The sequence below is a fragment of the Pristis pectinata genome, chromosome 17 (genome assembly GCF_009764475.1).
Source record: "Pristis pectinata isolate sPriPec2 chromosome 17, sPriPec2.1.pri, whole genome shotgun sequence".
NCBI lineage: Eukaryota > Metazoa > Chordata > Chondrichthyes > Rhinopristiformes > Pristidae > Pristis > Pristis pectinata.
The window spans coordinates 6488306-6514870 of record NC_067421.1 but is presented as its reverse complement, the minus strand read 5'-3'; the positions used below and the strand labels follow the sequence as shown (position 1 = coordinate 6514870).

Genomic DNA, 26565 nt, shown 5'->3' with positions numbered 1-26565 from the left:
CTATCCAGTCTCTCCCTATAACTCAAGCCCTCCAGTCCCGGCAACATCCTTGTGAATCTTTTCTGCACCCTCCCTAGTTTAATCACACCCTTCCCTTAGTACGGTGACCTTGCTTGAATACTGCCTTCACTAGCCCATGGTAAAGTGCTTCTGCCACCTGTTGACCCACTAACCCAAAGCTGTACTGGATTTGGTTGGATTTCTTTTATTTTCACTGGATCTGATTTATCTTGTGTAAATTTGCCTTTACTTGCAGTTTAATCTTCATTAACACATTAAACATAAACAAATATTCTGGGATCGCACCTTCAGGTGAATAATTTGTGATTTTCTTCAGACTAAAAAAATACCATTTCTACCTTCGTTTTGCTTTCTGCTTTAACCCGATGAGCTATCCAGCTCAGAATCAGAGTCAGGTTTATTATCACTGACATATGTCGTGAAATGTGTTATTTTGCGGCAGCAGTACAGTGCAAGGCATCAAAATGACTATAAGTTACAAAAATAAATAAATAGTGCAAAAGAGGAATAACGAGCTAGTGTTCATGGACCGTTCAGAAATCTGATGGCGGAGGGGAAGAAGCTGTTCCTGCTTTGTATGACTCATTGTTCTTTGAAGTAAGAGAGACTGCTATTTAAATGATCAAGCACTTATCTGGACAAATATTATAATGTTCACCCCTCTGTACTGTAGTTTTTATCACAGAAGGTATTTTTGCTTAGTTCACTGGTGCGGAGAGAAGCCTGAAGTTGCCGCTGTGACAGCTGGTTAATGGCATGCCCACTGTTCTTTGTTTAAGCCACACAGTCTGGCTGGGGATCCCAAGCTTTCTGCCTGGGGACTTTCTTGTATTCAAGTGTAATGGCATCTGTCATTGAAATCTTGTGCAGGAAGTACATATGCATGAGAATGCTGAAGGATTAATTTATTATTTATAGCCTCATTTTAATTTGCTGTCCAAGGATTGTCGTCTCACTGTATCAGATATATCGATTTGGAGAAAGGAGAAACTAAAAATAGCAAGGATGGATTTCAGGATATACAGGGAGTGACCAAGAACAGATTCCAGGGTATGCTGTTCAAGACAAGGATAGATTCTGTGGAAAACTGGAAGCAACCCAGCTTCAATTCCAGGGGAATTTGGAGCTAACTAAGGATGGATTCCAGGGTCTACAAGAATAACTTACAAGGAAAACTGGAAATGATTCCAGGATCTACTTGGAGTCAGCAAGATACCAGCATCTACTGGAAGTGACCAAGGATAAATAACTGAAATGATTGTAATGTATTCCAGAACGTACTAATAATAATATATCCAAGGTACACTGTAAGTGATCAAGGATGAATTCCAACATATACTGGAGGTGACCAAGGATAGATTCCAGGGTTTGCTATCAGTAACCAAGGATCAATTCCTAGGTGTACTGGAAATGACCAGAGTGTACTGGAGGGGACCAGTGTGCCCAGAGACAATAACATGAGCGTTAGCTATTGGAGGTGTGTATGAGCAGACCCAAGCATATAGCTGATAATTTTGTAACAGAAGCTGACTCTTACAGAGGATAAGAAAATGCAAAGGTTTTTCAGACGGATTAGCTGTGAAACTACTTGCAATTCCTGCTATACAAATGGTGTGAGCTCAAAGTATCCCCAGGTGCAGCTCCTTTTTCAGGTCCTACTTAATACCAAGGGTAAAGAAGGGCTGTTGTTTGGAGCGCCTCATGGTCCAAGCTGGAAATGCTCCTTCTCCAGGTGTGCAAAAGTGACCCCAATTCAAGTTAGTTAAATTCAACAGGATATCCTAACTTACTGGGCTGTGGACTCAGAAACCAGCCCAGAACCTAATGACATGGGCAAACACTGACAATGCCAAAGTGGTGAGCAGAGCTGCTGCCTTCCAGCTCCAGCAACCCAGGTTCAATCCTGACCTCCAGTGCTGCCTGTGTGGAGTTTGCACGTTCTGCCTGTGTGGAGTTTGCACGTTCTGCCTGTGATCACATGGGCGTGCTCTGGGTTCTTCAAATACGTGCAGGTTGGTAGTTTAACCAGCCTCTGTAAAATTGCCCTTGGTGTGATTGGTAGAATCTGGGAAGAGTTAATGGGAATATGGGGAGAATAAAATTTGATTAGTGTAAATGGCTGCTTTACGGTTGGTGGGCTAAAGAGCCTGTGACCGTACTGGATGACATTGTTACAAAAGAATATTGTTTGAGTATTGGCTCTTTAAGTAGCACATGTTAAGGGGAAATATAGCTCGCAAAAAACTGGTTATTCTGTCAATGAGTGAGAACTATAATTCTTCATGTCAGTGAGGTTGAATATCTTGCGGGAAACTAATCTTGAGCATTGAACAATTGTTGACATCAGTGGGGGGGTTTTACAGCAGAAACAAAGTGCTTGGACAAATGAAAATCCTGTCAAAAGGCTGAGTTGAATTTCACAATGAGTGATAAGAAGCTCAAAAATACAACGTTGATGTGTGTTAAGCCAGTTGTTAACAGCACTTTGCTTTCTTTCAGAATTGTCTGAAGGAATTCCTAGGCCTGTGGGTGCAACTTGATAATCTGTACATCTTTAGCTGATGATCTCAGGCAATGTTTTTGAGATAGACCACAGAAAGCTTGCAGACGTATCAGGATAAAGAGGGCACAGATTTGGGTTTTGATGGGCAAGTTTAAAGTCAGTACCTGGAAATTCCCTTACAGATATATCTGAACAGTACAAGAAAGGGTGCTTGATGCCAGACACCAGATCATTTAATAAAAAAAATGAACATTGTTGTGGAGATGGTTGAATTGGCCTTCTGACAAGACCAAACGAGCCAAGACCATGAACCAGTAGGACTACCTAAATTTTGCTTCTGTATTACTGTAATACTATTTTGTATTCCTTACCACATAGTTATCAAGCTGATATCTTCCAGATAACTATCGTGGAAGATCACTTTGCATGCTTCCAGTTACAGCAAAACAAATGATTAGTCTAGTTTGTTTAAAATGGTTAAACTAAACTCCATATGGGGTCCCAATAGCCAGCAGAGGAAATTTGTATGGTTCACCAATATCTAATCCCACCAGTTCCTGCCACCGTTGCTGTCGTATTTTGGAGATTTTTTTCTAATCCTGTCCTCCCAAAGATGACTGCCAAAGAGAGCCTTAAATTTAGAAATGATGACCTGCTGAGGAGAGTGGAAAATTTCTCAGCAAAGCAGAGGTAATTCTCACAGTCAATAAAAAGTAAAGTGGCGACACTGTAAGTGCCGAAGTGGAGAAGATGTGGTGAACCCCCAGTCGATTAAGCATGCTGACCACATAGCTGTAAGCGACTGAGAATGATATTATGCACACATAATTTGCTTGCAGTTTTCTGGAGTAATTCTGTTGTTTTTGAGAAGTTGCTGTGGTTTCTATTACCTCCATTCTTTAAATAACTCATTTCTCAGTAAGTTTGACTTTGCTGTTCAAGGGACTGTTTGCTTCGTCATTACTCCACCTCTGACATTTCAGAGTGTTGTCAATAAACACCCTGGACTTTTTAAGTAATTATTGAGTAATTATTCCCAACTATACCATCAGCCACATCTCTCCTCGTCAACACATACAAAAGAACAAGCCATGGATTAGCATGTAATCCTTAAAAGTAATCAACATTATCAGTTAGCATTGTAGACTCAAGACCTTCTGTGCAAGTTGACCATACAGAACTATTGAAGGCACTGACCAAGTGTTGAAATGCCCATGGGGGAAGTACAAATGCTGATGGCAGCATGGCTTGTGAGGTTGTGATGTGCTTCACTGGCCTTTGCTCGGGTCAGGATAATTTGTTAAGTATTACTCATGTGCCCTCTATTGCTGATTAATATTTGGTGTTGCATCTTTAAGCAGATTAATATCATGTTTGGGATTGTTATACCTACAGGGAAGGGCTGGGTTGGATGTGAGATAATTATAAATCCTCAGGCTCAGCTCAGGTTGGGTTGAGATTGGGTTTTCATTCATACCTGAGAAGACCTCTAATTCTGGGTTCAATTCCACTCAAGGGGACAGAGTACAAACATCTACACTGCCATTCCCAGTGCAGTACTGATGGTCACACCACCTCACATACAGGATCAGACATTCTGAGACTCTCTCTCTCTCTCTGCTCACTTAGTTGGACAATAAGGATCCACAGTAGTAGAAGAAAGAGCTGGAGAATTCTTTCTTGCTGAAAGTAGCATCATTAAAGAAAGTGTACCTGAATTACCTAAATTATTACTTTGCTGTTTGTGGGAGGCTGCTATGTTTTTACACTAAAGGTACGAAATTGTCCTATGGTTGTGAAGAGTCAGAAATGTACAGATTGATAGCTGCAGTATTGTCACCACTTTGTCCTGAGAGTGAACAGAGGGGATAATAAAGATGACAAAGTGGGAGTATTTTCATTTAAAATCTTAAGATCTCCAGATAATCTGATTGAAGTCAATTAAAAAATTTGCCCCAATCCAATGGTTCCCTGGACTTCATGTGGAAAAAGAGGAAATTTTGTTATTAGGGTATTCCACAAATCCATCATGCTGTTTTCGGAGAAAGAAGTGATTGAGGAACATAATGAAGAAGCAGAAAGAGATGGGTTTGTTGGGTCTAATTATTATTTTCAGGAGATTAAAAACACTTATGTTCTTATTGTGAACTTTGCCTACATTGCAGCATAACAAAGCTCACTGTGCACAATTAGGCTATGCAGTCCTTTGGCTCAATGTAAGGCCAATCTAGATAGTCCCACTCTATCCCAGAGCATTGCAGATTCTTTTCTTACAGCTACTTATCCAATTCTCTATTGACCACTACTGTTGAAACTGCCTCCACGATTATACCTGGTACCTAACCTATTTTTGGTTCCTTTACCAGTCACTTCAATGTATGTCCTCTAGTTCTTGATCCCTCTGCAGAACAATTTCTCTTTATCTAAGTCTGTCTGTTTGCTTTCATGATTTTAAATGTCTCTATCAGATCCCCTCACAACCTCCTCTGTTCCCAAGAGAGCAAGCCCTGCTTCTGTGGTGTGTATGCAAAATTAAAGTCCCTCATCCTTGGAATCACTTTGCTAAATCTTTTCTGTGCCCTCTCTAAAGCTTTCATTCTCTTCCCTAAAGTGGAGGCACAGTATTTCAATTGTAGCCAAACCAGTGTTAATCGTGACTTCACTGCAATGCCATTCACTGTGCCCCCCCCCCGCCCCCTCATCTCCATAACATTGGCTCCACTCCAAGGGAGATGGTTTGATTGTTGAGGATTCCTGTAAGGTTTTGTAGTTTCTAATATTTGTTCCTTCACCTTATTTTTCCAGGTTGATGAAGATGTGGCTTTGGAGCAAGCCATGAAGTTCTGCCAACTGCAAATGGCCACATCAACGCAGAAGCAGGTAACTAATGCAGGCTGTCAGCCCAATGGGGAGACGAGAACTGAATGTTCATGCAAATGTTGTATGTCTCTGTTTGTGTCTTTTCACGTCAATGATCAGAGAGAAGTCCAGAAGCTTATCTACTCTAGTAACGTTTCAGGAGCTCTTGTTGATCACCTTAATTATTCTTCATGAAACGTTCCAAGCCAGATTCCTCAAAAGACTTGTGCTGTCTAACTCTGTCAAAGCTGGAGATTTCTATTTGATATTAATTTTAGCAGGTTTTTGGTAAGCTTTATTTTGGAAATAAATCTAGTCAAAAGGAAAAGAAAAGCTTACAAAAGGTACAGAGAGCTATGTAATGTTAAAGATCTGGAAGAGTATAAGGCTAACAGGAAGGAGCTTAAGAAGGACATTAGGAGAGCCAGGAGGGGACATGAGAAGGCCTTGGCAGGCAAGATTAAGGAAAACCCCAAGGCATTCTACAAGTATGTGAAGAGCAAGGGGATAAGATGCGAGAGAATAGGGCCTATCAAATGCAGCAGTGGGAAAGTGTGTATGGATCCAGAAGAAATAGCGTAGGTACTTAATGAATACTTTATGTCAGTATTCACTACAGAAAAAGATCTGGGGGATTGTAGTGAGGACTTGCAGCAGGCTGAAAAGCTTGAGCATGTAGATATTAGGAAAGAGGCGGTGCTGAAACTTTTGGAAAGCATCAAGTTGGATAAGTCACTGGGACCGGATGAGATGTACCCCAGGCTGCTGTGGGAGGCGAGGGAGGAGATTGCGGAGCCTCTGACGATGATCTTTGCATCATTGATGGAGACGGGAGAGGTTCCAGAAGATTGGAGAGTTGCGGATGTTGTTTCCCTACTCAAGAAGGGGAGTAGGTATAGCCCAGGAAATTATAGACTGGTGAGTCTTACCTCAGTGGTTGGTGAGCTGATGGAGAAGATCCTGAGAGGCAGGATTTATGAACATTTGGAGAGGTATAATATGATTAGGAATAGTCAGCATGGCTTTGTCAAGGGCAGGTCCTGCCTTACGAGCCTGATTGAATTTTTTGAGGATGTGACTAAGCACATCGATGAAGGGAGAGCAGTAGATGTAGTGTATATGGATTTCAGCAAGGCATTTGATAAAGAACCCCATGCAAGGCTTATTGAGAAAGTAAGGAGGCATGGGATCCAAGGGGATATTGCAATGTGGATCCAGAACTGGCTGGCCCACAGAAGGCAAAGAATAGTTGTTGAAGGTTCGTATTCTGCATGGAGGTCAGTGACCAGTGGTATACCTCAGGGATCTGTTCTGGGACCCTTACTGTTTGTGATTTTTATAAACAACCTGGATGAGGAAGTGGAGGGGTGGGTTAGTAAGTTTGCGGACGACACGAAGGTTGGCGGTGTTGTGGATAGTTTGGAGGGCTGTCAGAGGTTACAGAGGGACATAGATAGGATGCAAAGTTGGGCTGAGAAGTGGCAGATGCAGTTCAACCCAGATAAGTGTGAAGTGGTTCATTTTGGTAGGTCAAATATGATGGCAGAATATAGTATTAATGGTAGGACTCTTGGCAATGTGGAGGATCAGAGGGATCTTGAGGTCTGAGTCCATAGGATGCTCAAAGCAGCTGCACAGGTTGACTCTGTGGTTAAGAAGGCATTTGGTGTATTGTCCTTCATCAATCGTGGAATTGAATTTAGGAGCCGAGAGGTATTGTTGCAGCCATATAGGACCCTGGTCAGACCCCACTTGGAGTACTGTGTTCAGTTCTGGTCGCCTCACTACAGGAAGGATGTGGAAGCCATAGAGAGGGTGCAGAGGAGATTTACAAGGATGCTGCCTGGAATGCAGAGCATGCCGTATGAAAGCAGGTTGAGTGAACTCGGCCTTTTCTCCTTGGAGAGACGGAGGATGAGGGGGGACTTGATAGAGGTGTATAAGATGATGGGAGGCATTGATCGGGTAGATAGTCAGAGGCTTTTTCCCAGGGCTGAAATGGTGGCCACAAGAGGACATAGGTTTAAGATGCTGGGGAGTAGATATCGAGATGTCAGGGGTAAGTTTTTTACTCAGAGAGTGGTGAGTGCGTGGAATGGGCTGCCGGCAACGGTGGTGGAGGCGGATACGATAGGGTCTTTTCAGAGACTTGGATAGGTACATGGAGCTGAGAAAAATAGAGGGCTATGGGTGAGCCTAGTAATTTCTAAGGTAGGGACATGTTAGGCACAGCTTTGTGGGCCGAAGGGTCTGAATTGTGCTGTAGGTCTTCTATGTTTCTATAAATGATCCAAAACAACTCATTCTATTGGTAGATTAGACAGAAATGGCAGTCTTCTAGTTTATATGTGATTTTGTGGAAAGGAGACTTTCAATTTCTGGTATAAAACACTGTTCATTATTTAAACTACTCAGCTTGTGGCTGCTGACTGTGCAGCTTGATAAAAAAAATGAAGATGGTAGCCAGAAAATTGTAAAACTTAGGGTGACTACACTGACCAAAGTTAGAGGTAAGACAAGTGATATGTTAGTTTAAGAGCAGGGTTTTTTTATGGTTACAGTTGCGTGGAGTTCTGTGAGCCAAAGGCTACAGAATGAGATGCAGTTCAGTGAAGGCTTTGGCAGTTTGAAGTGACAGCTGCACCAGCAACAGAGCAGACCGATGATTCTGTGAACATGCTGCGCCTCATGTCGTGGACAGAGTTCATGTGTTTAGTGCAAAGCTTTTCCTCATTGATGCACTTGTGCACTTCCTTGCTGTCATTGTGCTGTCTCATTAGCTTGCACACTCTCTCGTTCACATGCTTGTTCCCTCTCCGTCACTCTTGTGTATAGATGTTTACTGTTGTTCACTTGCACATTTAGTTGTGTGCTCTTACTGACACACTCATGCATGGCTCTCCACTCACTGGTATCATTTACACATTGCCATGTACTTATCTGCACACAGTCACTCTTTCATTAACTCTTATGCTATTGTTATGTCCACATTTTGCCACTCATTCACATGCACCGACTCCTAGCCATTTGCCCTCTTCCGTGCATTGTGCATTATGTGCAAACAAGTGTGATGGCATGCCATGACGTAGTCATCATTTGTGAGCATGCACAACCTGAAAGGAATCTCAAATAAATGATGCACATCATTCATAGCTCTGCATGTTTCCCACGTATTACTCTCTCTGTGGACTAGGAACCTACATGGATAGATACTGGGAAATGGAAAAGGAATAGAAAAGAATTGAAGCAGTGCAAAGTAACAAAGTTGATGAATGCTTTGAGCAGCTGCACGTGTGGTGGTGGGATGAGTCTGAAAATGTAAGACTAGTCACAGTAACTTTGAATACAGACCTGGAGATCAGGCTCGAGCACAGAAGTCTTTGTGGGTAGAGCTCATGGATCATTAAGTTAAGTTAGTGAGAACAGTATAAGATGGCAGTTCAGACCCAAACCTATATTGGGAGCCATGGCATTGATGACAAACCCTTTCCGTTCCTGTGTAGAACTAATGGAGGTGTTCTTCAGGACAAACAAGTTTCTTGAAATTTAATGTAAGGGAAAAAGGTGAGCCTGTTCAAAATGAAACAGTGTGAGCATGTAAGAAAGCAATTTTACTAACAAAGATCATGGTTGAAAAGTGAAGTTACCAATCATAGTGGCTCAATTTGCAAACAGACCAATTTATTAGCAAGGGAATGGCTCAAAGAACTAAAACTGGATTAAAAGAATAGGTAAACAAGTTTGAGAACAACATGCAGATGTGCTCATATGCACAAAGCCCACATATACGTGAGGCCAAGCATCAAGCCAGACCCAGACCCAAACCACTGAAGGATTAATTAGAGGCGGAAGTGAACAAACTTGAATGACACGGTGTGAGGGCCAAAGCGTCACACTCTGATTGGATAAGGGCCATGGGTGTAGTTGGTATTTGCGGCAGATAAAATCGTCAAACTTTGTAGTGACACAGCTGATAAAAATCCCTGAATCCTTGAGAAGGCATTCACGAGGATTTGCGAGTAGGAGAAAATGTAGCTGTGCAGAACAAAATGGTTTACTTGGTCCAGTGAGAGACTCAAATGGTCTATACAGGGAAAAGGGCGAGGCCATTGTCAAAGCTAGAAAATGGACAACGTCACTAAACGCCTTTCTTTCTCAGCTATGGTCCAGTATTATGCTGGGTTTCTGCCAAACCCTAACCACAGGTCTGTCACCACTGCATCAACTGCTGAAGATTGATGGGCCAGAGTAGTGCAGAGGCAGCTGGTCAATTGGCCTGGCAAAGACGAGGATTTGGGAGGGCTTGCTAACAAGTTCACAGTCTGCCAAGACTGCAGATCAGCTCCCAGGAAAACTTCTCCAAATGTGGCAGTGGCCCACGAGGCAATTCCAGAATGTCCACACAGACTGCTGCAAGGAAGGTGTGCGTTGGATAGTCAATCAACATGGATTGAGATAAAGCAAATGGGTCATGCATCTCCACTGACCACACTGTAGGCTTCTAATTCTGACCCAAGAGCCAACCTTGGTCTTCCTGAGGAGATTGTATCAGAAGGTAGTCCCTAACTTCAGTCATTTCAATTTGTGGAATGAAATGGGATCAAACATTGCTTCACATCTCCTTATCATACAGCATCATTGATGGATGAGCTGAGAGGTCAGTACATACAGCAAAAGGCACCAATGAAACAAGACACAGATCAGGTCTCATTGACTCACAGATTTTCTTCCAAGCTGGAAATCAATACTGCATTTCTAAGGGGAAAGCAGTGCAGCTTATGTGATCAGTGAGACAGAACCATTTGACCATGTGTGTGTGTCACTGCATGTGCTCTAAGAGCTTCTAATAAACCAGGCAGAGCTTTCAGAGCTCTGTGTTGCCCATGTGTTACACTGCACACTCTGCAGACTAGGAAACCACAGGGACACAAACATTACAACTTGCATGCTCACATTTTGCACATTGAAACTCGCACACTTTTGCATACACATTTTAGGTTAATACCACAGAAATGAGGTCTTTTGCACTTTAGTATCAGTAAATTTGAAACAGATCAGGTATTCCTTTGTTCCTCAGTCTCTGGCACAAGCTACCAAAACCGGGCACCACGTAGTAATGATGAGTAAAGCCCTGAGTGGAATAAAACTATGCTGCTGCACTTGTAAACAAAGTTCATAGCCTTATTGAAATTACTGCAGGCATTTGAACATGCCTCTGATTTCCCAATAGTACTTGGGAAACAAGTGCCATCACAAAGGAAAGGAGTACTTGATCTGTGATCTGAAAAAGCTGATGCAAACGGGCAACAGCAAGGGACGTGTATGTGAAAACTGCCGTGTCAACAGCAACAGCTTCCTGCGATCTTATCAGTAGAACGTGGTTTAACCTCCCTCATCAGTGCAATCCACCTCTGAAGATGCAAGTTAACTGAGTCACTGGCTCAGGTTGAAGAAACTATTTTTTAAAAGAGTGGTTACATATGAGCAATATTGTTTTTACTGACCATGAGTTATTTAGAGTCTGGGTGTGGAATGTATTGGACTGACAAAATTGACACTTGAGCTGTTGAGATAGCTTCATTACAGTCTTGTCACCTCAAAGAAGAAAGATCTGTGGTTTTCACAGTCTGTGCTTATAAACTACCCAGACATGCTCCTCCACAGTGAGTTGTGAACTCTCAAATAGCATCCACCAAAGTTCCTGGTGCATGTTGGAGCTCTAAACCTTGTGTAACACCAGTATGAGGCTAAGTCACAGGCTAGTGTTCCAGTGATGTGAATATCAAAGTATCTTTTTCAAATGTGCATTTTTAAAATTTGTTTGTGAGTGATTGTGCCAAGAGGGGATGCTCAGGGAAGGGAAACATCCCCTTTGCACTTCACTTAGCAGTCAGGTTTAACCAGGCCACAAAGTGCTTTTGCACACTCTCAGCCCCAGGTGCTGCACCACAAAAGGAGAGTCAAAACTGCTGCTAGATGCACAGATGTTATTTTTTTCAAACAATGGCAGAAACAAAATACATTCCCTGTGCCTGGAAATGGACAGCAAGTTCCAGCACTGGCCTTAACAATGCCGCCTGACCTACTGAATGGTTTCGACATTTTCTGTTTTTGTTGAAACCAATATCCAGTAAAGGCGGACAGATTCCCACAGCTAAGTCAACTACAGCTTCTCCCACTCTACGTTCCATTCTCCCAATTTCTCCATCTCCATTGTATCTGTTCTGATGAGGAGACATTCCACACCAATGCCTTTGGGGCCCCTTTTTTCATAACTATGGCTTTCCTTCTGCTCTGGTTGGCAGGATTCTCAGAATCAGATTTATTATCAGTGATATATGACATTAAATGTGTTGTTTTGTGGCAGCAGTACAGTGCAAAGACATAAAAATCTGTAAATTACAAAAATAAATAAATAGTGCATAAAAAAGGAATAATGAGGTAGTGTTCATGGATCATTTGGAAATCTGATGGCGGAGGGGAAGAAGCTGTTTCTGAATCATTGAGTTTGGGTCTTCAGGCTCCTGTACCTCTTCCCCGATGGTAGTAATGAGAAGAGGGCACTTCTGCTCTCATCACCTCTCCTCCAACCAGAATGAGGACAGATTTCCCTGTATCCTCACCTTTCACCCCACCAGCCTCCAACTCCAACAGATCATCCTCCATAATCTTCACCACCTCCAACAAAATTCCACCCCCCCCCCCCCCCCCACCTTCCCTTTCGGCATTCCAAAGGACATTTCATTCACAGCTCCCTGGTTCACTCTCATCTCTACCATAGAATCATCAAAGTCCTTTATTGTTATGTGTGCACAGGTGCAATGAAAGCTTACTTGCAGCAGCATCACAGGCACATAGCATCAGATAAGCAGCATGCACAAGAAAAACTTAAATTAAACCTAAATTGTACACAATTTTTACAAGAAAGAACACAACTAGAACACAGAAAAAACAAAGTCCATTTTAGTGCAAGTGATCAAAATGGTCATAGTGTTGCTAAACTGTAGTGATTAGGATTTTGCTGGTTGGCTCAAGAACCGAATGGTTGAAGGCAAGTAGCTGTTCTTGAACTTGGTGGTGTGGGACTTCAGGCTTCTGCCCGATGGTAGCTGTGAGAAGATGGCATGGCCCGAATGGTGGGGACCTTTGATGATAGATGTTGCCTTCTTGAGGCAGCACCTCCTGTAGCTACCACCGGTGGTGGGAAATGCCCATTGACCTCTGCCCTTCCCACATACAGTAACCCAACATGTCTTTCCAGATAAAGCAACAATTCACTTGTAGTCCATCACATTCCGTGCTCATGATGTGGGCTCCTCAGGTGGAGAAACTAAATGCAGATCGGGTGACACTTTGCAGAGCACCTGACCCCGAGCTTCCAGCTGCCAGTCACATTAAATCTCCACCCCACTCCCTCTCTGTCCTCTGTGTCTGGGGGTTCCTGCGCTGTTCCAGTGATGCCCAATGTAAGGGCAAGGAGTAGCACCTCATCCTGTCTGGGCACATGGCAGTCCTCAGAACTCGACGTTGAATTCAGCAATTTCAAGTAGCTGGCCTTTGCTGTCTGTATCAGCTGGCCACCTCTGGCACAAGGTCACCCACATAACATTAACTGGGCTTCTCTCTCCACGGATGCTGCCTGATCTGCTGAGTGTTTCCAATGTTTTTGTTTGTACTTCCATATTGTGCTCTTGATCAGACTGTTCCAACATTTTCATTTGCTTCTTTTCTGTCTGACTGCTGGCACAAAAAGTAATTGTTACCTAGCAACTTTGGTCTCCAACCTTTCATGGACATTGCCTGTGCTCCTTCCATCCCTCCCCTCTCTGCAACTTGAAACAAGCTTGTCTCACTTTTCCATTACTGATCCAGGGTCATTGACCTGAAATGTTGACTTTCTCTCTCAATGGATGGTGCCTGACTTGCTGAGAGTTTCCAGCATTTTCTGTTTTTGTTCCTGCCTTAAAGTTTCTTGGATCGGCTTACTCCTAGAATACTTTCAATACCCGTGGCATACTCCCAGGTTTCTGAAGCAGGGGAAAGAAACCCAACACTTGCAAAATATCACATAACTTAATGTAGACTAGGTAGCCCAACACTGCTGCTGTGGCATTGCATTGAAGGTTTCTGCAAGATTTCTACTCCCTAGAGAGACTTTAGTACCCATGTAAACTCCAGACATGATGTTTGAGTATGAACAGTCTTCTTCCCTTTTGTACCGACATTCAGGCCAATTCATTTTTCTTTGTAATATTTGTGGTTTTGTTGCTACACTAGCATGGCACAGTATTGCAGCAGAAGCCCTCATGTTCTCTTCCTATGCTATTCACTATCGTAGAAAAGCTAATAGGCTTCCAAGGAATTGGTGACTCTTTTGCTGCTTTTGTGCTGCTTTTATTCCCTCTCTTTTGAGGGGAATGTCACAAATCTTGTGATTCTTCTTATCCAAAGATCCGTGAGGAATCTGCCTGAAATTCTAGTAATCTCTGAGTTGAACCCAGTACTTCTAAGTTAAAGTTAAACATGCATGTTAGTGTAAAGGTCAAACCTGAAGTATAGTTTAATAGAATTAAATGGTGTTTCCGTTTTTAGAATTAATTTGTTGGAGATTTGAACTTCCTCCTTGTATCACTGTTGGCAGCAAAGGGAAGGAACAACATGTCAGATCTCCAAGTGCTCATGTCAAGATGGTCGCCTTGCCTTCCTAGCAGCTCAGTCTATCCCTGTGCACTCCACAGACCAATGCAGAAGCTCTTTGTGTATCTACTTTGCTCCTCTCTGACTGCTGACTTCTGATAAATCCCAATCAGTTAAATCGGAATTACTTGGAGTGAGTCAACAACACAACATACTACTTGCATGTTGGCAGCTGAGGAAGGCCTATTTATAAAATGCTGTTCACAAGTTCTGTCTTCACTGTGTGCATGTTCATTCAGTTTAGGAGCCTCAGCGTCAGTGGGTGTTTGAAACATTGCATAAATTGATCGTGTTGGTTTGACTCTCTTCAGGTGATGACTTAAGTTTTGATCAGATGTTGATCAGAGTCAGATTTTCTGCTCCATCAATAATGATCAAAGAATAATCAGCTGGTCATTGCCCAGTTTGGGTTTCGCCAAGTCCACGCGTATCCAGATCCATCACAGCCTTGGTCCAACGATGGACCAAAGAGCTGAATCCCAGTGCTGAGTTGAGAATGACTTCCCTTGACTTCAAGGCGTCATTTGACTGAGTGTGCAGCTCCAACGACACCTGAGAAGCAGCTGCTTGATAACAAAGTGCACTACATTCACTTGCCTGGACTTCTCTGGCAGCACCTCCCAACCCAGTGATCTCTATCACCAAGGACATAAGAATGCCACTACCTGCAAATTTCCCTGCAAGTTGTACATCATTCTGACTTGGGAAAAAAATTGCCATTTCTTCATCATCCCCGGGTCTAAATCTGGAAACTCTCACCCTGACAGCATCAGGAGTACCTTCATCAGAGGAACAACATTCAGATCACCACTAAAAGATAAGATATCTTTATTAGTCACATGTACATTGAAACACACAGTGAAACGCATCTTTTGCGTAGAGTGTTCTGGGGGCAGCCTGCAAGTGTCGCCACGCTTCTGGCGCCAACATAGCATGCCCACAACTTCCTAACCCCTACGTCTTTGGAATATGGGAGGAAACCAGAGCACCCGGAGGAAACCCACGCAGACACGGGGAGAACGTACAAACTCCTTACAGACAGTGGCCAGAATTGAACCCGGGTCGCTGGCGCTGTAATAGTGTTATGCTAACCGCTACACTACTGTGCCTGCCCACGCAAGAATAATGAGGAATGGGCAATAAATGGTGGCCTTGCCAGTGATTGTCTGATCTTGAAAGATAAACAGAAGAATGAAACACAGTCATGAACTTATTTAAGAACTTATCGCCGTGAATTTTGAATGAATACTAACACTAATGAAATGTTTTCCATACAAAGTTCATTGATCAACACAAAAATCAGAGTTTTGAAAATCCCAATAGGATGCAATTAGCTGATATGAGCAAACTCTGTGAACAGTGGCAAAGATTCTCAAATGCTGAAATAATTTGAAAATGTTCTCTTTATGTTGATGTTCCTAAGAATGATGCAACCTTCCTATGTTAATACTGTTGGGTATCTGTGCATAACCTTCCATCTTTGAAACTGGGTGCATTAAATATGAAATAATGTGTACACATATGATTCAAGTAGTGGATCAGACTCTGTTAAATATTTAGGCTTTCATGCCAATCAACATATCCTGAGTTCTGACACGTAACTGTTTCTATCTGTAAGTAAAAAGTAGGGAAGAGGAGTGTGTGGAGGAGTCGCTAAGCGCAAGTCCATGTATAGAGGATTTCTGGCTTTGGGCTCCATATGAGATCACAGAAATTCATGCTGCGTATGTGAAGAAGTTGGTTGGTGATTGCAGGATGGCTGGAAGAGTTGATGGGTGCGGACTGCATTTGTGCAAGGGATGATTATCACAGGTCTGTGTGCAGAGAAGCTGGTAAATGCAGACCTTGTGTCCAGAGTAGGTGCCAATGCTTATGCTCAGACATTGACTTCCTAGCAGCATTTAGATACCGATCAGAACAGGAAACTCTATGATTCAACTTCCGCTGCTCTCCGGATCTCTATTTTTTCAACATAACAGTGAGTTGTGGGCTCCCTTTAGTTTCCCACATCACTTGGTCTTGGGATCTCTTGTTCAGAAGGTGAACTGTTTGAAGTGTGCAACCAAATACTTTGAATCTGGGTTGAAGCTGATTAAGATTTGTTGTAATTGCTCGAGAAGATGGTGGCATTCCCTCTCCCTGGGGTATGTTTTAGCCAAGGCCAAAGACAGGTGTCTGACCCAATGCATTACATGTATCCTCCAGTAAACTCTAAGCAGTACTATGCATTTACCAAATAAATATTACGTTTCCATTGCATTCCATTTTATCTTTTTAGATAGAGGCTTATAAAAATATCTTCATTTTAATTTTTGCTTATATTTTCTCAGATAATTTCTTGGATTTCAAAATAACAATTTGTAATCTGTTTTACTGTCTTTCAACTGAATCTTTATGGACTTCATCACCTGCAGGATTTCCTTCTCCAACAAATCGTAAACTTTGAGCACTTGTAGCAGGCTTTGTGCATTGAAAGTGATAGTTCCCCCATTCTCAATACCCTTGGCACTGTTCGTAAGTACATCATTAGTTAATTTATTTCATCTCAACAGAAGAACTATATTGTCTCACGTTCCCAAATGCTGTACTGAGATTTGTATTTCCATGTTTCCTCTTGATGTAGCAGGAAGCCATTTGGCCCATTGAGTCAATGCCAGCTCACAAAGCCATCCCATTGCCCCACTAATGCATTAATTTTCCCTGCAGCCTTTTCTTCCCATAGTCCCATTAACTGCTCACTCTCCCCACCCCCCTCCCCCTCCCCCTCCCTCTCTCTCTCCCTCTCTCTCCTCGCTCTCTCACTCACACACACACTCACACACATTCACATGTACACTCACACACGCACACTCTCACGCACACACAGCACTCTCACGTGCACTCTCTCACGTGCACTCTCTCTCATACACTCTCTCTCACACACTCTTTCACACACTCAGAGCGCTCTCTCTCACACGCTCCATCTCACACACTCTCACACAAACACACAGAGACAGTTTAGAGCGGCCAGTTAACCTACCAACCTACGTGCCATTGTGGTGTAGGAGGAAACTGGAGGAACCCACATGGTGACAGGGAGAAAATGCAAACCCCACACTGACGCACTGGAAGTCGTGACTGAGCCCGGGTTGGAGCTGTGAGGCAGCAACCCTTCCAGCTATGGCCACTACTGCTGTCTTTGTTTTCTTTTTGAATTTCATTTTTGCTACAAACTATGCCTTTCAAGCTTGCATTTTTACTATGCACAGGGGAAAAAAATGTATTACAAGAATTTTCATTTTAGTGCCTGTTATTTATGTCGATAATGTGAAATGTCATTAATTTGAGAGCATGGCTTGCTGAGGCTGACCTTAACTGACAGGTCTGATCCTACCCTCTGCAATCACTGACTGCAAAAATCATATTGGGTGAACATTTCTTAAAGTGCTGCACCTTGCAGGTGCCCATTGTGGCAAAACAAAACTTCTTTCTTCGTCAGCACATGAGCCCCTCATGGCCATCACCTGCTGGAAGACCTTGGGGGCTAATGGAATTGTGACATTCAACGTGGGAGCACTCTTGACGCGTGGTTGAGTGAACTGAAACAACCCACGTCTTTGTTGGCCCACATAGCAAGCGTTATATAACAAAAGAAAAATTGCATGTGAAATCTGTCTTGTAGCCACCTTGCAGCCCTGCTGTCTGAGCAACGTCACTCCTGTTTACTGATCAAGACACCCACCTCTTCTCTGCCCCCATATACACTGTCAGTTCTTCATCTCTTAATCACTGCTGTACTCCAGACACTGGTGGGCAGATATGTTAATGTCTCATTGGCTTAATTGCACTGTATTTGTGCATGAGCTTGAAGAAGCAGGCATGTATAGAACAAATATCCTAGTGTGTTCCTGTCTGCTACACAATCACTTTTGGTCATGTCACAGATAATGGTATGTGGTATTTGATTTGTTATTGATTGAGGTATGAATTTTATGCTTTAGATCGGTCTGGAAGTTCAAATGCTGCTGTAAACTGCAGTAAACAATGTGCCACGTGTGAACATAGAACATTACAGCACAGTACAGGCCCTTTGGCCCACACATCGTGCTGACCTTTTCGGTTACTGTTAAGGCCATGCAGCAGTTGTATTAAGAGTGGTGGCATCAGGAAATCAGAAAAGACCTGGTGGTGTGTAGGCAACAGAGATGAATGAAAAACAGTTATTAAGCCTATCAAGTGTGGCAGCAGTTTCAATACATATGAGTTTATGGGTGCTCGTGAAGAAAACATGAAGTGAAGTGTAGGCTTTTCTAGAGATGGAGGTGTTGGAAGGTAGAAGATTTTTGTTTTAGTTGTAAATCATTACTCACCAAAACAATTATTGGCTATAAGGCATTTCCAATTACTGGAAACCGCCATGTCAGGGAGCGGTCGCATTCCTAGAAAACTGCCCATATCACAATTTTCTCTAACGTGAAACCCGAAGTCGCATTGAATCCCATGTCATAAGTGGAGAATCATCCCTTTGGGATGAACAACAGCTACTGTTTCACAGCTGGGGGAGTTGGGGGAGGGTGCACTGAAGAGATTGCCGTGTCAGTTTCCAAAGCCAATCTCTTAAGTAGCCAGCAGCTGCGTTTGGAGACAAGCCACTGTAGATGGTTATCTCCTTCCACCCTTCAGTTTGAATGGAGACGCACACTTTTAAACGCAGATCAAATATAGGTGAGATAGTTTAATGATAGACCTCACAACAAATAACAGTGGTCATTTAGGTTTACAAGTTGCACGTAAATTTGCTGACCCTGTTTCAGGCATCTTGAGGGAAAGTAAGATTGGTATTCGGTTTATTATTGTCACTTGTACCAAAATACAATGAAAGACTTTGTTTGCGTGCCATCCAGACAGATCATTTCATGCATAAGTACATCAAGATAGTACAAAAGGAAAGCAATAACAGAATGCAGAATATAGTGCTGCAGTTACAGAGAAAGTGCAGTCCAGTTGGACAAATAAAGGTGCAAGGGCCAAGATGGGGTAGATTGAGAGACCAAGAGTTCATCCTTATCATTACAAGCGTCTTATAACAGCATATCAGAAGTTGTCCTTGAGTTTGGTGGTATATGTTCTCAAGGTTTTGTATCTTTTGCCAGATGGAAGGGCGGAGAAGAGATAATGACATGGTGGGAGGGGTCTTTGATTATGTCAGCTGCTTTCCCGACACAATGGGAAATATAGACAGAGTCAATGGAGGGGAGGCTGGTTTTCGTGATAGACTGGCATTATGTTCACAACTCTCTGCAATTTCTTACAGTCTTGGGCAGAGCAGTTGCCATACCAAACTGTGATGCTTCTGGACTGGATGCATCTTTAAAAACTGGCGAGGGTCATTGAGGACATGCCAGGTTTCCTTCTGAGGAAGTAGAGACACTTGTGTGCTTTCTTTAATATGGAAAACTCGTGGGGGGAGTGGGGGTGGAACTGCTAGACTGTGCAATGAACCTACCACACTAAAAAAAACTGCCACATTATCTGCACATGTCAAAAAATGTGAGTTGAAAAAAATAAAAATAGCCAAAATTTGACATTTCTTTCACATTTTGTGTTTCTTTATTTCTCCCCCGCATAAATTCCATAAGAGCAAGTTTTACTCCTTATCTTGAATTTTGGGTAGTGATTTGTGAATTCCGTAAGGGTGAATTTCTGTAACCCGAACGGTCATAACATGGGGTCACCTGTGGACTGATTTAGAATTTAGAATCCATTAATTCCTTACTCCTGAATTTCTTTTGATGCATTTTAATCAATATCCAATCCATCATCAATACACATAATTGGCTGATAACACATATTTTGGAGGTGTCCATCTTTTCAGGATCTAATGTTTCCTAGTGTCATTCACTTCTTGTTTCACCATGGTTAACTAGTTCAAATTCAATAGCCTGGAAAGAAAGTAGTTAGGGCTATGGAAGTCTATAAGGTGTTGAAACCAGTAGATTTCTTATCATGTTTTGGGAGTGGTGCAGTTTTCATTATTTATTGATTTCATCAAGGATTACCAATATTATCACACCTTTCAATCGCCAAATATTTTAAGAGATGCCAGATGTCAGGAGAGGCTGGGTAGGCTGGGTTTGATTTCCTTGGAGTGGAGAAAGATGAAAGGAGGATCTAATAGAGGTGTACAAAATTATGAGGGGCATAGACGGGGTAAACCTTTCCCCATAGCAGGGTTGTCCATAACTAGATGGCGTAACTTTAAGATAAGGAGTAAGAAGTTCAATGGGGATATTAGGAAGTTTTTTTTTACCCAGAGGATGATTGGAGTTTGGAACGCACAGCCTAAGGGGGTGGTGGAGACAGATTTTCACATTTAAGAAGTATGTGGATGGGCACTTGAATCGTAAAGACATAGAAGGCTGTGAACCAAGTGCTGGTAACTGGTATCAGTATTGATGGTTGGCATGGATAAGGTGGACTGCAGTATGAGAATGGCAGTGATTAAGGCACTGAAATCTTCCTGTTTCCAAAATTATTTTTATTTCATGTCACTTTGGAACAGATCAGTCCATTATATGAATTCTTATTTCCTTAACCTTTTCTGTATATCCAGTTTTCTATTTTTATTGAGCAATTTCAATGCAGAAATTAATATTGACAATATGTAGGAAATCTTAATTTGAGTTTCTTTCTGTTTTGCATGTGTGATGTGTGTAGGAACAGCGGCAGCACTTATGGGTACTTGAAGTCTGTGCCTCTTCTGGCAATACACAAGATTATTTTCGGTTGTTTTGGTCAATGACAATTGTTTAAAGTGTTAAGTCATTGATTGCTGTGTGTAAAAGAGGTGGTGATTTTATAAATTGTTGCTGTTGAAGATAAAATGTGAAAGGCTGTGATTAACTTCAACATCCCTCTGGGGCTTTCCTATGTACCTCTGTGAACTATTCTGATCTCTGTATCAAAAAAGAATATAGAAAGAAAATGAGAAGAAATTTATTAGGACTATACAGGACAGAGAGATTGCACTTATTAGCCGATATTAGTGCAGTTTATTCTCTCCAGGAAAGAGAAGACAGCGAGAAAACCTGTTGGATGTCTCTGGAAAGGATAGATGAAGAAAAAAAGTTTTGACTTGCATGGTAGACCAGAGTCATTGGGCTATAAATATAACATAGTCACTAATAAACCCGATAGAAAATTCAAGGGATCGCCATCCATCCTTAAGAGTGTGATGATGTGTTGTCTTCACAGTTCTTCCCACAGTGTTGTGTGGTATGGCGGTTCAGAAATTTTACCCAGTGATGTTGAAGGAAAGATGATGTATTTCTAAGTCATGACAACATGTGATTAACCTGGTCCTCATTGACCCCTATTACCACCTCATTTCCCTAGTCCTTAAATATGGATGGATTCCTGCCAAACTACGTCACAAATTTGATGTTTTTTCTTGCTTACTACTTAAATCTCACTTCCCTGTCCAAGCTTTAGATCATCAGAGTATCTCCTTCCTTTGAGCCTCCTGGGATATTTTGCAGAAGTAAATGCACTATTTAAATACAATTTTTTTTTCTCTGTGAAATGTAAAAGGAGTTCTTTATGTTAAAGGCACTAAGTATGTATAATTTGTTGTTTAAGGGCAGGAAATCCTTAGGGACCCATATGAATTGTGCCAATTGGCTATAACAGTAAATTATTTGGGCTTCATGTTAGTAATATGGAGTGTTTTGAAGCAAGCAGTTGTGGTACAATAGTGGCATAGTGATTCAAATTAATGAATCAGCGATCCGGAGGCCTGGACTAATGATCCAGAGACCTGTGGAATTTAAATGCAATTAAATAATACGTAATTGCTTCACATAAACTCAGTAATTGGATCATGGCACCAGTAGATTATCATTAAAACTTTTTGGGTTCATTATTGTGCTTTAATCTGCTGTTTTTACCTTGTCTGGCGTATATGCAACCCAGATCTACAACAAGGTAATTGACTCTTAACTGCCTTTCACAGTAGTGAAGCAAATCATTCTTCTGTAATATAACTAAAGGTGTCTCGCCATCACCCACTCAAGGAACCATTGGGAATGAGCAATAAATCCTGGCCTTGCCAGGGATATCCACATCCCGAAAAATGAATAAATATATTTTTGACAACTAAAATGTGATGTAGTCCTGTAAAGGGATTGCACTGCTAATGTACCACCAATTTAAACACACTGACGTACATCCGTTTGAAGCACTTTGCCATTATCCAGTGCTCCCTCAAGCAGTCTGGTAGAACTAAACATACAGAAGAGATAGGTAAGTGTGAGTATCATTTCCCATCCAATAGCCACATGAAATTTGCAATTGTAACCTCTTAGTTTTGGGAGGAGCTTATGTTCTAAAGTAGAATTACTTCCTGTTCTTCATAAACTATTGCTGTGAGTAAGGTTCAGTCTCATAAGCTGCTGCTTAGCAGAGACGCTGAGGGCAACGTGTGCATTCCCACCACAGTACCAACAGAGATCAGCTAACCACCATCTTAGAGACTGAACCTGGTACTTGGTTGGGTGTATATGCCTTTCTTCCTGTTGGGTAATGAACTTACCCACATATTCACGTGGAAGCTGTTAAGCTGTTTAATCGTGTGTTGACATTTTTAAGATTTCTAGCTGATGCTTGGTGTCCAATGAACCCAGAGATCAGTGATCAAGAGCTACAGTATAAGGATTTGACGAAAGGTAATATTTAGCCCCGTGACAAACACACATTTTCATTCTCCATTATTTTCTATTGATTGAATAGAGGTTTAAATCTGTCAATAAAGATATAAACTTTAACTGATTCCATGAGCTTTAAAATGAGATATATAAAAACATTGTGGCTTGAAACAGGAATTTGAGGTTTGACTGCACTTTCAAGCCTGCATAGAATTATTATGCACCCACGCCTTTCGAAGACAAGCTTAGATCTAGGAGCATCTGCTTGATGAGGTTTAATAGCTAAGGAAGTGAATAGTACAAGTGTCATTGTAAAAGGCATGATGTTTTGCTACCTAAATTTGCTGTATCAATTTAGCATTTTTGTTGTTACAAATTTAGGCCTTTTTCTTTTGAACAGTCCTGTTGGTCTTTACCGGAAAAGGTGCAGAAAAGATTCCCGAGGATGTTACTGGGACTGGAGGGCTTGAGTTATAAGGAGAGACTGGATAGGCTGGAGCTTTTTTCCCGGAATGTAGAAGGCTGAGGGGTGACCTTATAGAGGTATATAAAATCATGAGGGGCGTAGTTAAGGTGAGTGGTCTTTTTTCGAGGTTAAGGGAGTCTAAAACTAGAGATTTAGGTGAGAGGGAAAAGTTTTAAAGGGACCTGAGGGGCAATGTTTTTCACACAGAGTGTAGTGGGTGTATGGAAGGAGCTGCCAGAGAAAGTGATAGAGGCGGGTATAAATACAGTGTTTAAAGGACATATAGACAGGTACATGGATAGGAAAGGTTTAGAGGGATATCAGCCAGGTGCAGGTAAATGAGATTAGCCTAGGCAGGCAAGTTGGTGGGTATGGACAAGTTTGGCCAAAGGGCCTGTTTCCATGCTGTGTAACTGTATGACTTTTTTTTAAATACTCGGTACCGTTTTCTAGCAGTTTCATTGGTCAGAGAACAATTTAATAAAACAAATATCAAATTTATGGAAGAGCAATATCATAAGCGAATAAACTAGCTTTGTATGATTTTTTGCACATTTCCTCTGTACATTCCCTCTTTAACAAGTAAATTTTATTTGTATTGAACTCAAGAACTCGGCTCTCAAGCCCTTCTGTCCTTCAATAAGATCTTCCAGCTCAGACACCTCTCTCCTGCTCTATCCTCATATCCCTTGACTCCTTTAATATCCAAAAAAATCTGTCATCTCAGTTTTGAATAAATTCAATAACTGAGCCTCCACATTCCCCCAAAGTAGAGAATTCCAGATTTATCACCATCTGAGTGAAGACATTTTTCCTTATTTCAGCCCCACCCCTCTTACTTTGACCCTATGCCCCCTAGTCCTATACTCCTTAGGCGGGGAAATATTCTCCTTGCTTTTACCCTGTCAAGTCCTCGAAGAATATTGCACAGTTCACTGGCCTCTTTTTTGTTAGAGAATAGAGACCTGGCCTGTTCAACCTCTCTTCATATGAGAGGCTCATTACCAGAAATCAGTACTGTATGGTGAATCTTTACTTCATTCCCTCAATAACAAGTCAGTCTGACTTTGGGTAAGGAGACCAAATTGTACACAGTACTGCAGGTGTGGTCTCGCCAAGCCCCTAAATATGCTACTCTTGCTATGAAAGCCATCACACCATTTGCTGTCATGAGCACATGCATGTTGGCTTTCAGTGGTTTGTGTATAATGACACCCAAGTCCCTTTGAACATCAATATTTCCCAGTCTCTCACCACTTAAAAATAATTCAGGTTTTTCTACCAAATTCGATACCTCACATTTTCCCACACTGTAATATATACCCATTCACCTAGCTCATTTACAATCTCCTTGAAACCTTTTTGTATCCTTTTTGCTTCTCACATAGTTTTATATCATCAGAACACTTGAAAATGTTTTATTTGAACCTCTCAGTCAGACTGTGAATCGTTGATGCCCAAGCACAAATATCTGTGACTGGTGACAGCCTGCCAATCTAAGGAAGACCAATTATTTCTACAATAACTAGCTCTCGATTCACAATCATATATTACCCCAAATTCCATATACTCTAAGCCCATTGACCAACCTCCTGTGTGGGCCCATGTTGAAAGCCTTCTGAAGTTCTGAATACCACAGCCATAGATCCTCCCCTCATCTGCTGGATAAGTCTGCAAAGAGTTCCAATGGATTAATCAAGCAAGACTTTCTTTTCATAAGTCCATGTTGACTCTGCTCAATCATATACATTGTATGTTTCTAGATATCACATCCTTTACTCTGGATTCCAGCAGTTTCTCTGCTACCAATGTCAGGTTCCCTGTTTTCTCCATCTCTCCTTTCCTAAGTACAGCGTCACATTTGCTGAACTCTAATCTGCAGAATCCATTCCAGAATCTGTAAAATTTTGGAAGATGATAACCAGGGCATAGACTATTGCCAGAGCCACCTGTAGATCCTTGGGACTTATCAGTTTTCGGGCTCTTTAACTTCTCCAGTAATTTCATTTTCACATATACTTTTTTTTTGTGCTGGACCCTTGGTTCCTGAGTAGTTCTAGGAGGGTTTTTGGGTCTTCCACAAAGAAAGGTATACGATATTTGTTTAATTCCCTTGCCATTTCCTTATTTCCAATTATAAATTTGTTCAGCATTGTGTCTTCATGTCCATGTTACATTTCGTTACAGTGCATCTTTATTTGCTTTGTGAATGCATTTATTAGCCTCTATTGAATACTGATATAAAAAACCTTTCACCCTCGGATAGCTCTCTCACCTCTGAGTCAGAAGGTAGTGGATTGAGCACGTAATTTAGACAAGTGTTGCCACCAGAGATCCAACATTCTGGCTGAGTTAGTGAAGCCTTCAGCTCTCTCATATCCCAGAGCAGTTTTTCTGCTGTCTCAGCCTGTACTCAGCCTCAATCAACATCACAGCAATAAACTAACTGATCATTACTAGATCACTAGTTGTGAGACCTTGCTGTGTATACATTGGTTGCTATCTTACAACAGTAATTAGAAGTCAGAAGTGCTTTTGGGATTTGCTGAATTTGTAAAAGGTCTTCGATTAGTGGAAATGTTGTTTCATATTTATGTTTCTCCTAACATGGAAGGAAGTCATGGACCATTGAGTCATAGACCCTTCAGCCCACCACGCTGACCTTTTTGTCCATCTACACTAGTCCCATTTGCCTGCATTAGATCTGGATTCTTCTATACCTTGCCCTATTCGAGTGTCTGTCTAAATGCCACTTAAACCTAGTGATTGAATCTCATTCCCCCACCTCCTCTGGCAGTGCATTCCAGATATCAACTACTCTCTGTGTAAAAAAAAACTTCCCTTCAGATCTTCTGTAAAACCCCTTCCTCTCACCTTAAACATGCCCTCTTGTTTTTGGAAAAAGATTCTACTTACCCTATCAATGCCTTTTATACTTTTATCAGAATCAGATTTATTATCACTGACATATGTACCTCTATCAGGTCCCTGTTCAGCCCACTTCGCAGCAGGGAAAACAAGCCCAGCCTATCCAATCTCTCCCCACAACCAAAGTCCACCCTGGTGAATCTCCTCTGCACTCTCTGCAGTGCAATCACGTCCTTTCTATTGTCTGCCGACCAGAACTGCACACAATACTCCAAGTGTGACCTAACCAGTGTTTCATAAAGTCACAACACAATGTCCTAACTTCTATTTTCATTGCCACAACCTAAGAAGGCAAGCACCCTATCGACCTGTGTTGTCACTTTCAGGAAACCATGGACTTAAACCCCAAGGTCCCTCTGTTCAACATTCCTTAGTGCCCTACCATTTACTGTATATGTCCCACCCCTATT

General features: G+C 41.9%; 1 protein-coding gene across 1 annotated transcript in view; it reads left to right on the top strand.

The window, feature by feature from the left end:
- cabin1 (calcineurin binding protein 1) overlaps positions 1 to 26565 on the top strand; it is a 365306-nt gene that overhangs the window by 294103 nt on the left and 44638 nt on the right. Inside the window, 1 exon segment of the mRNA XM_052032487.1 lies at positions 5330 to 5404. Within this exon segment, the coding sequence (XP_051888447.1) occupies positions 5330 to 5404 (75 nt within the window).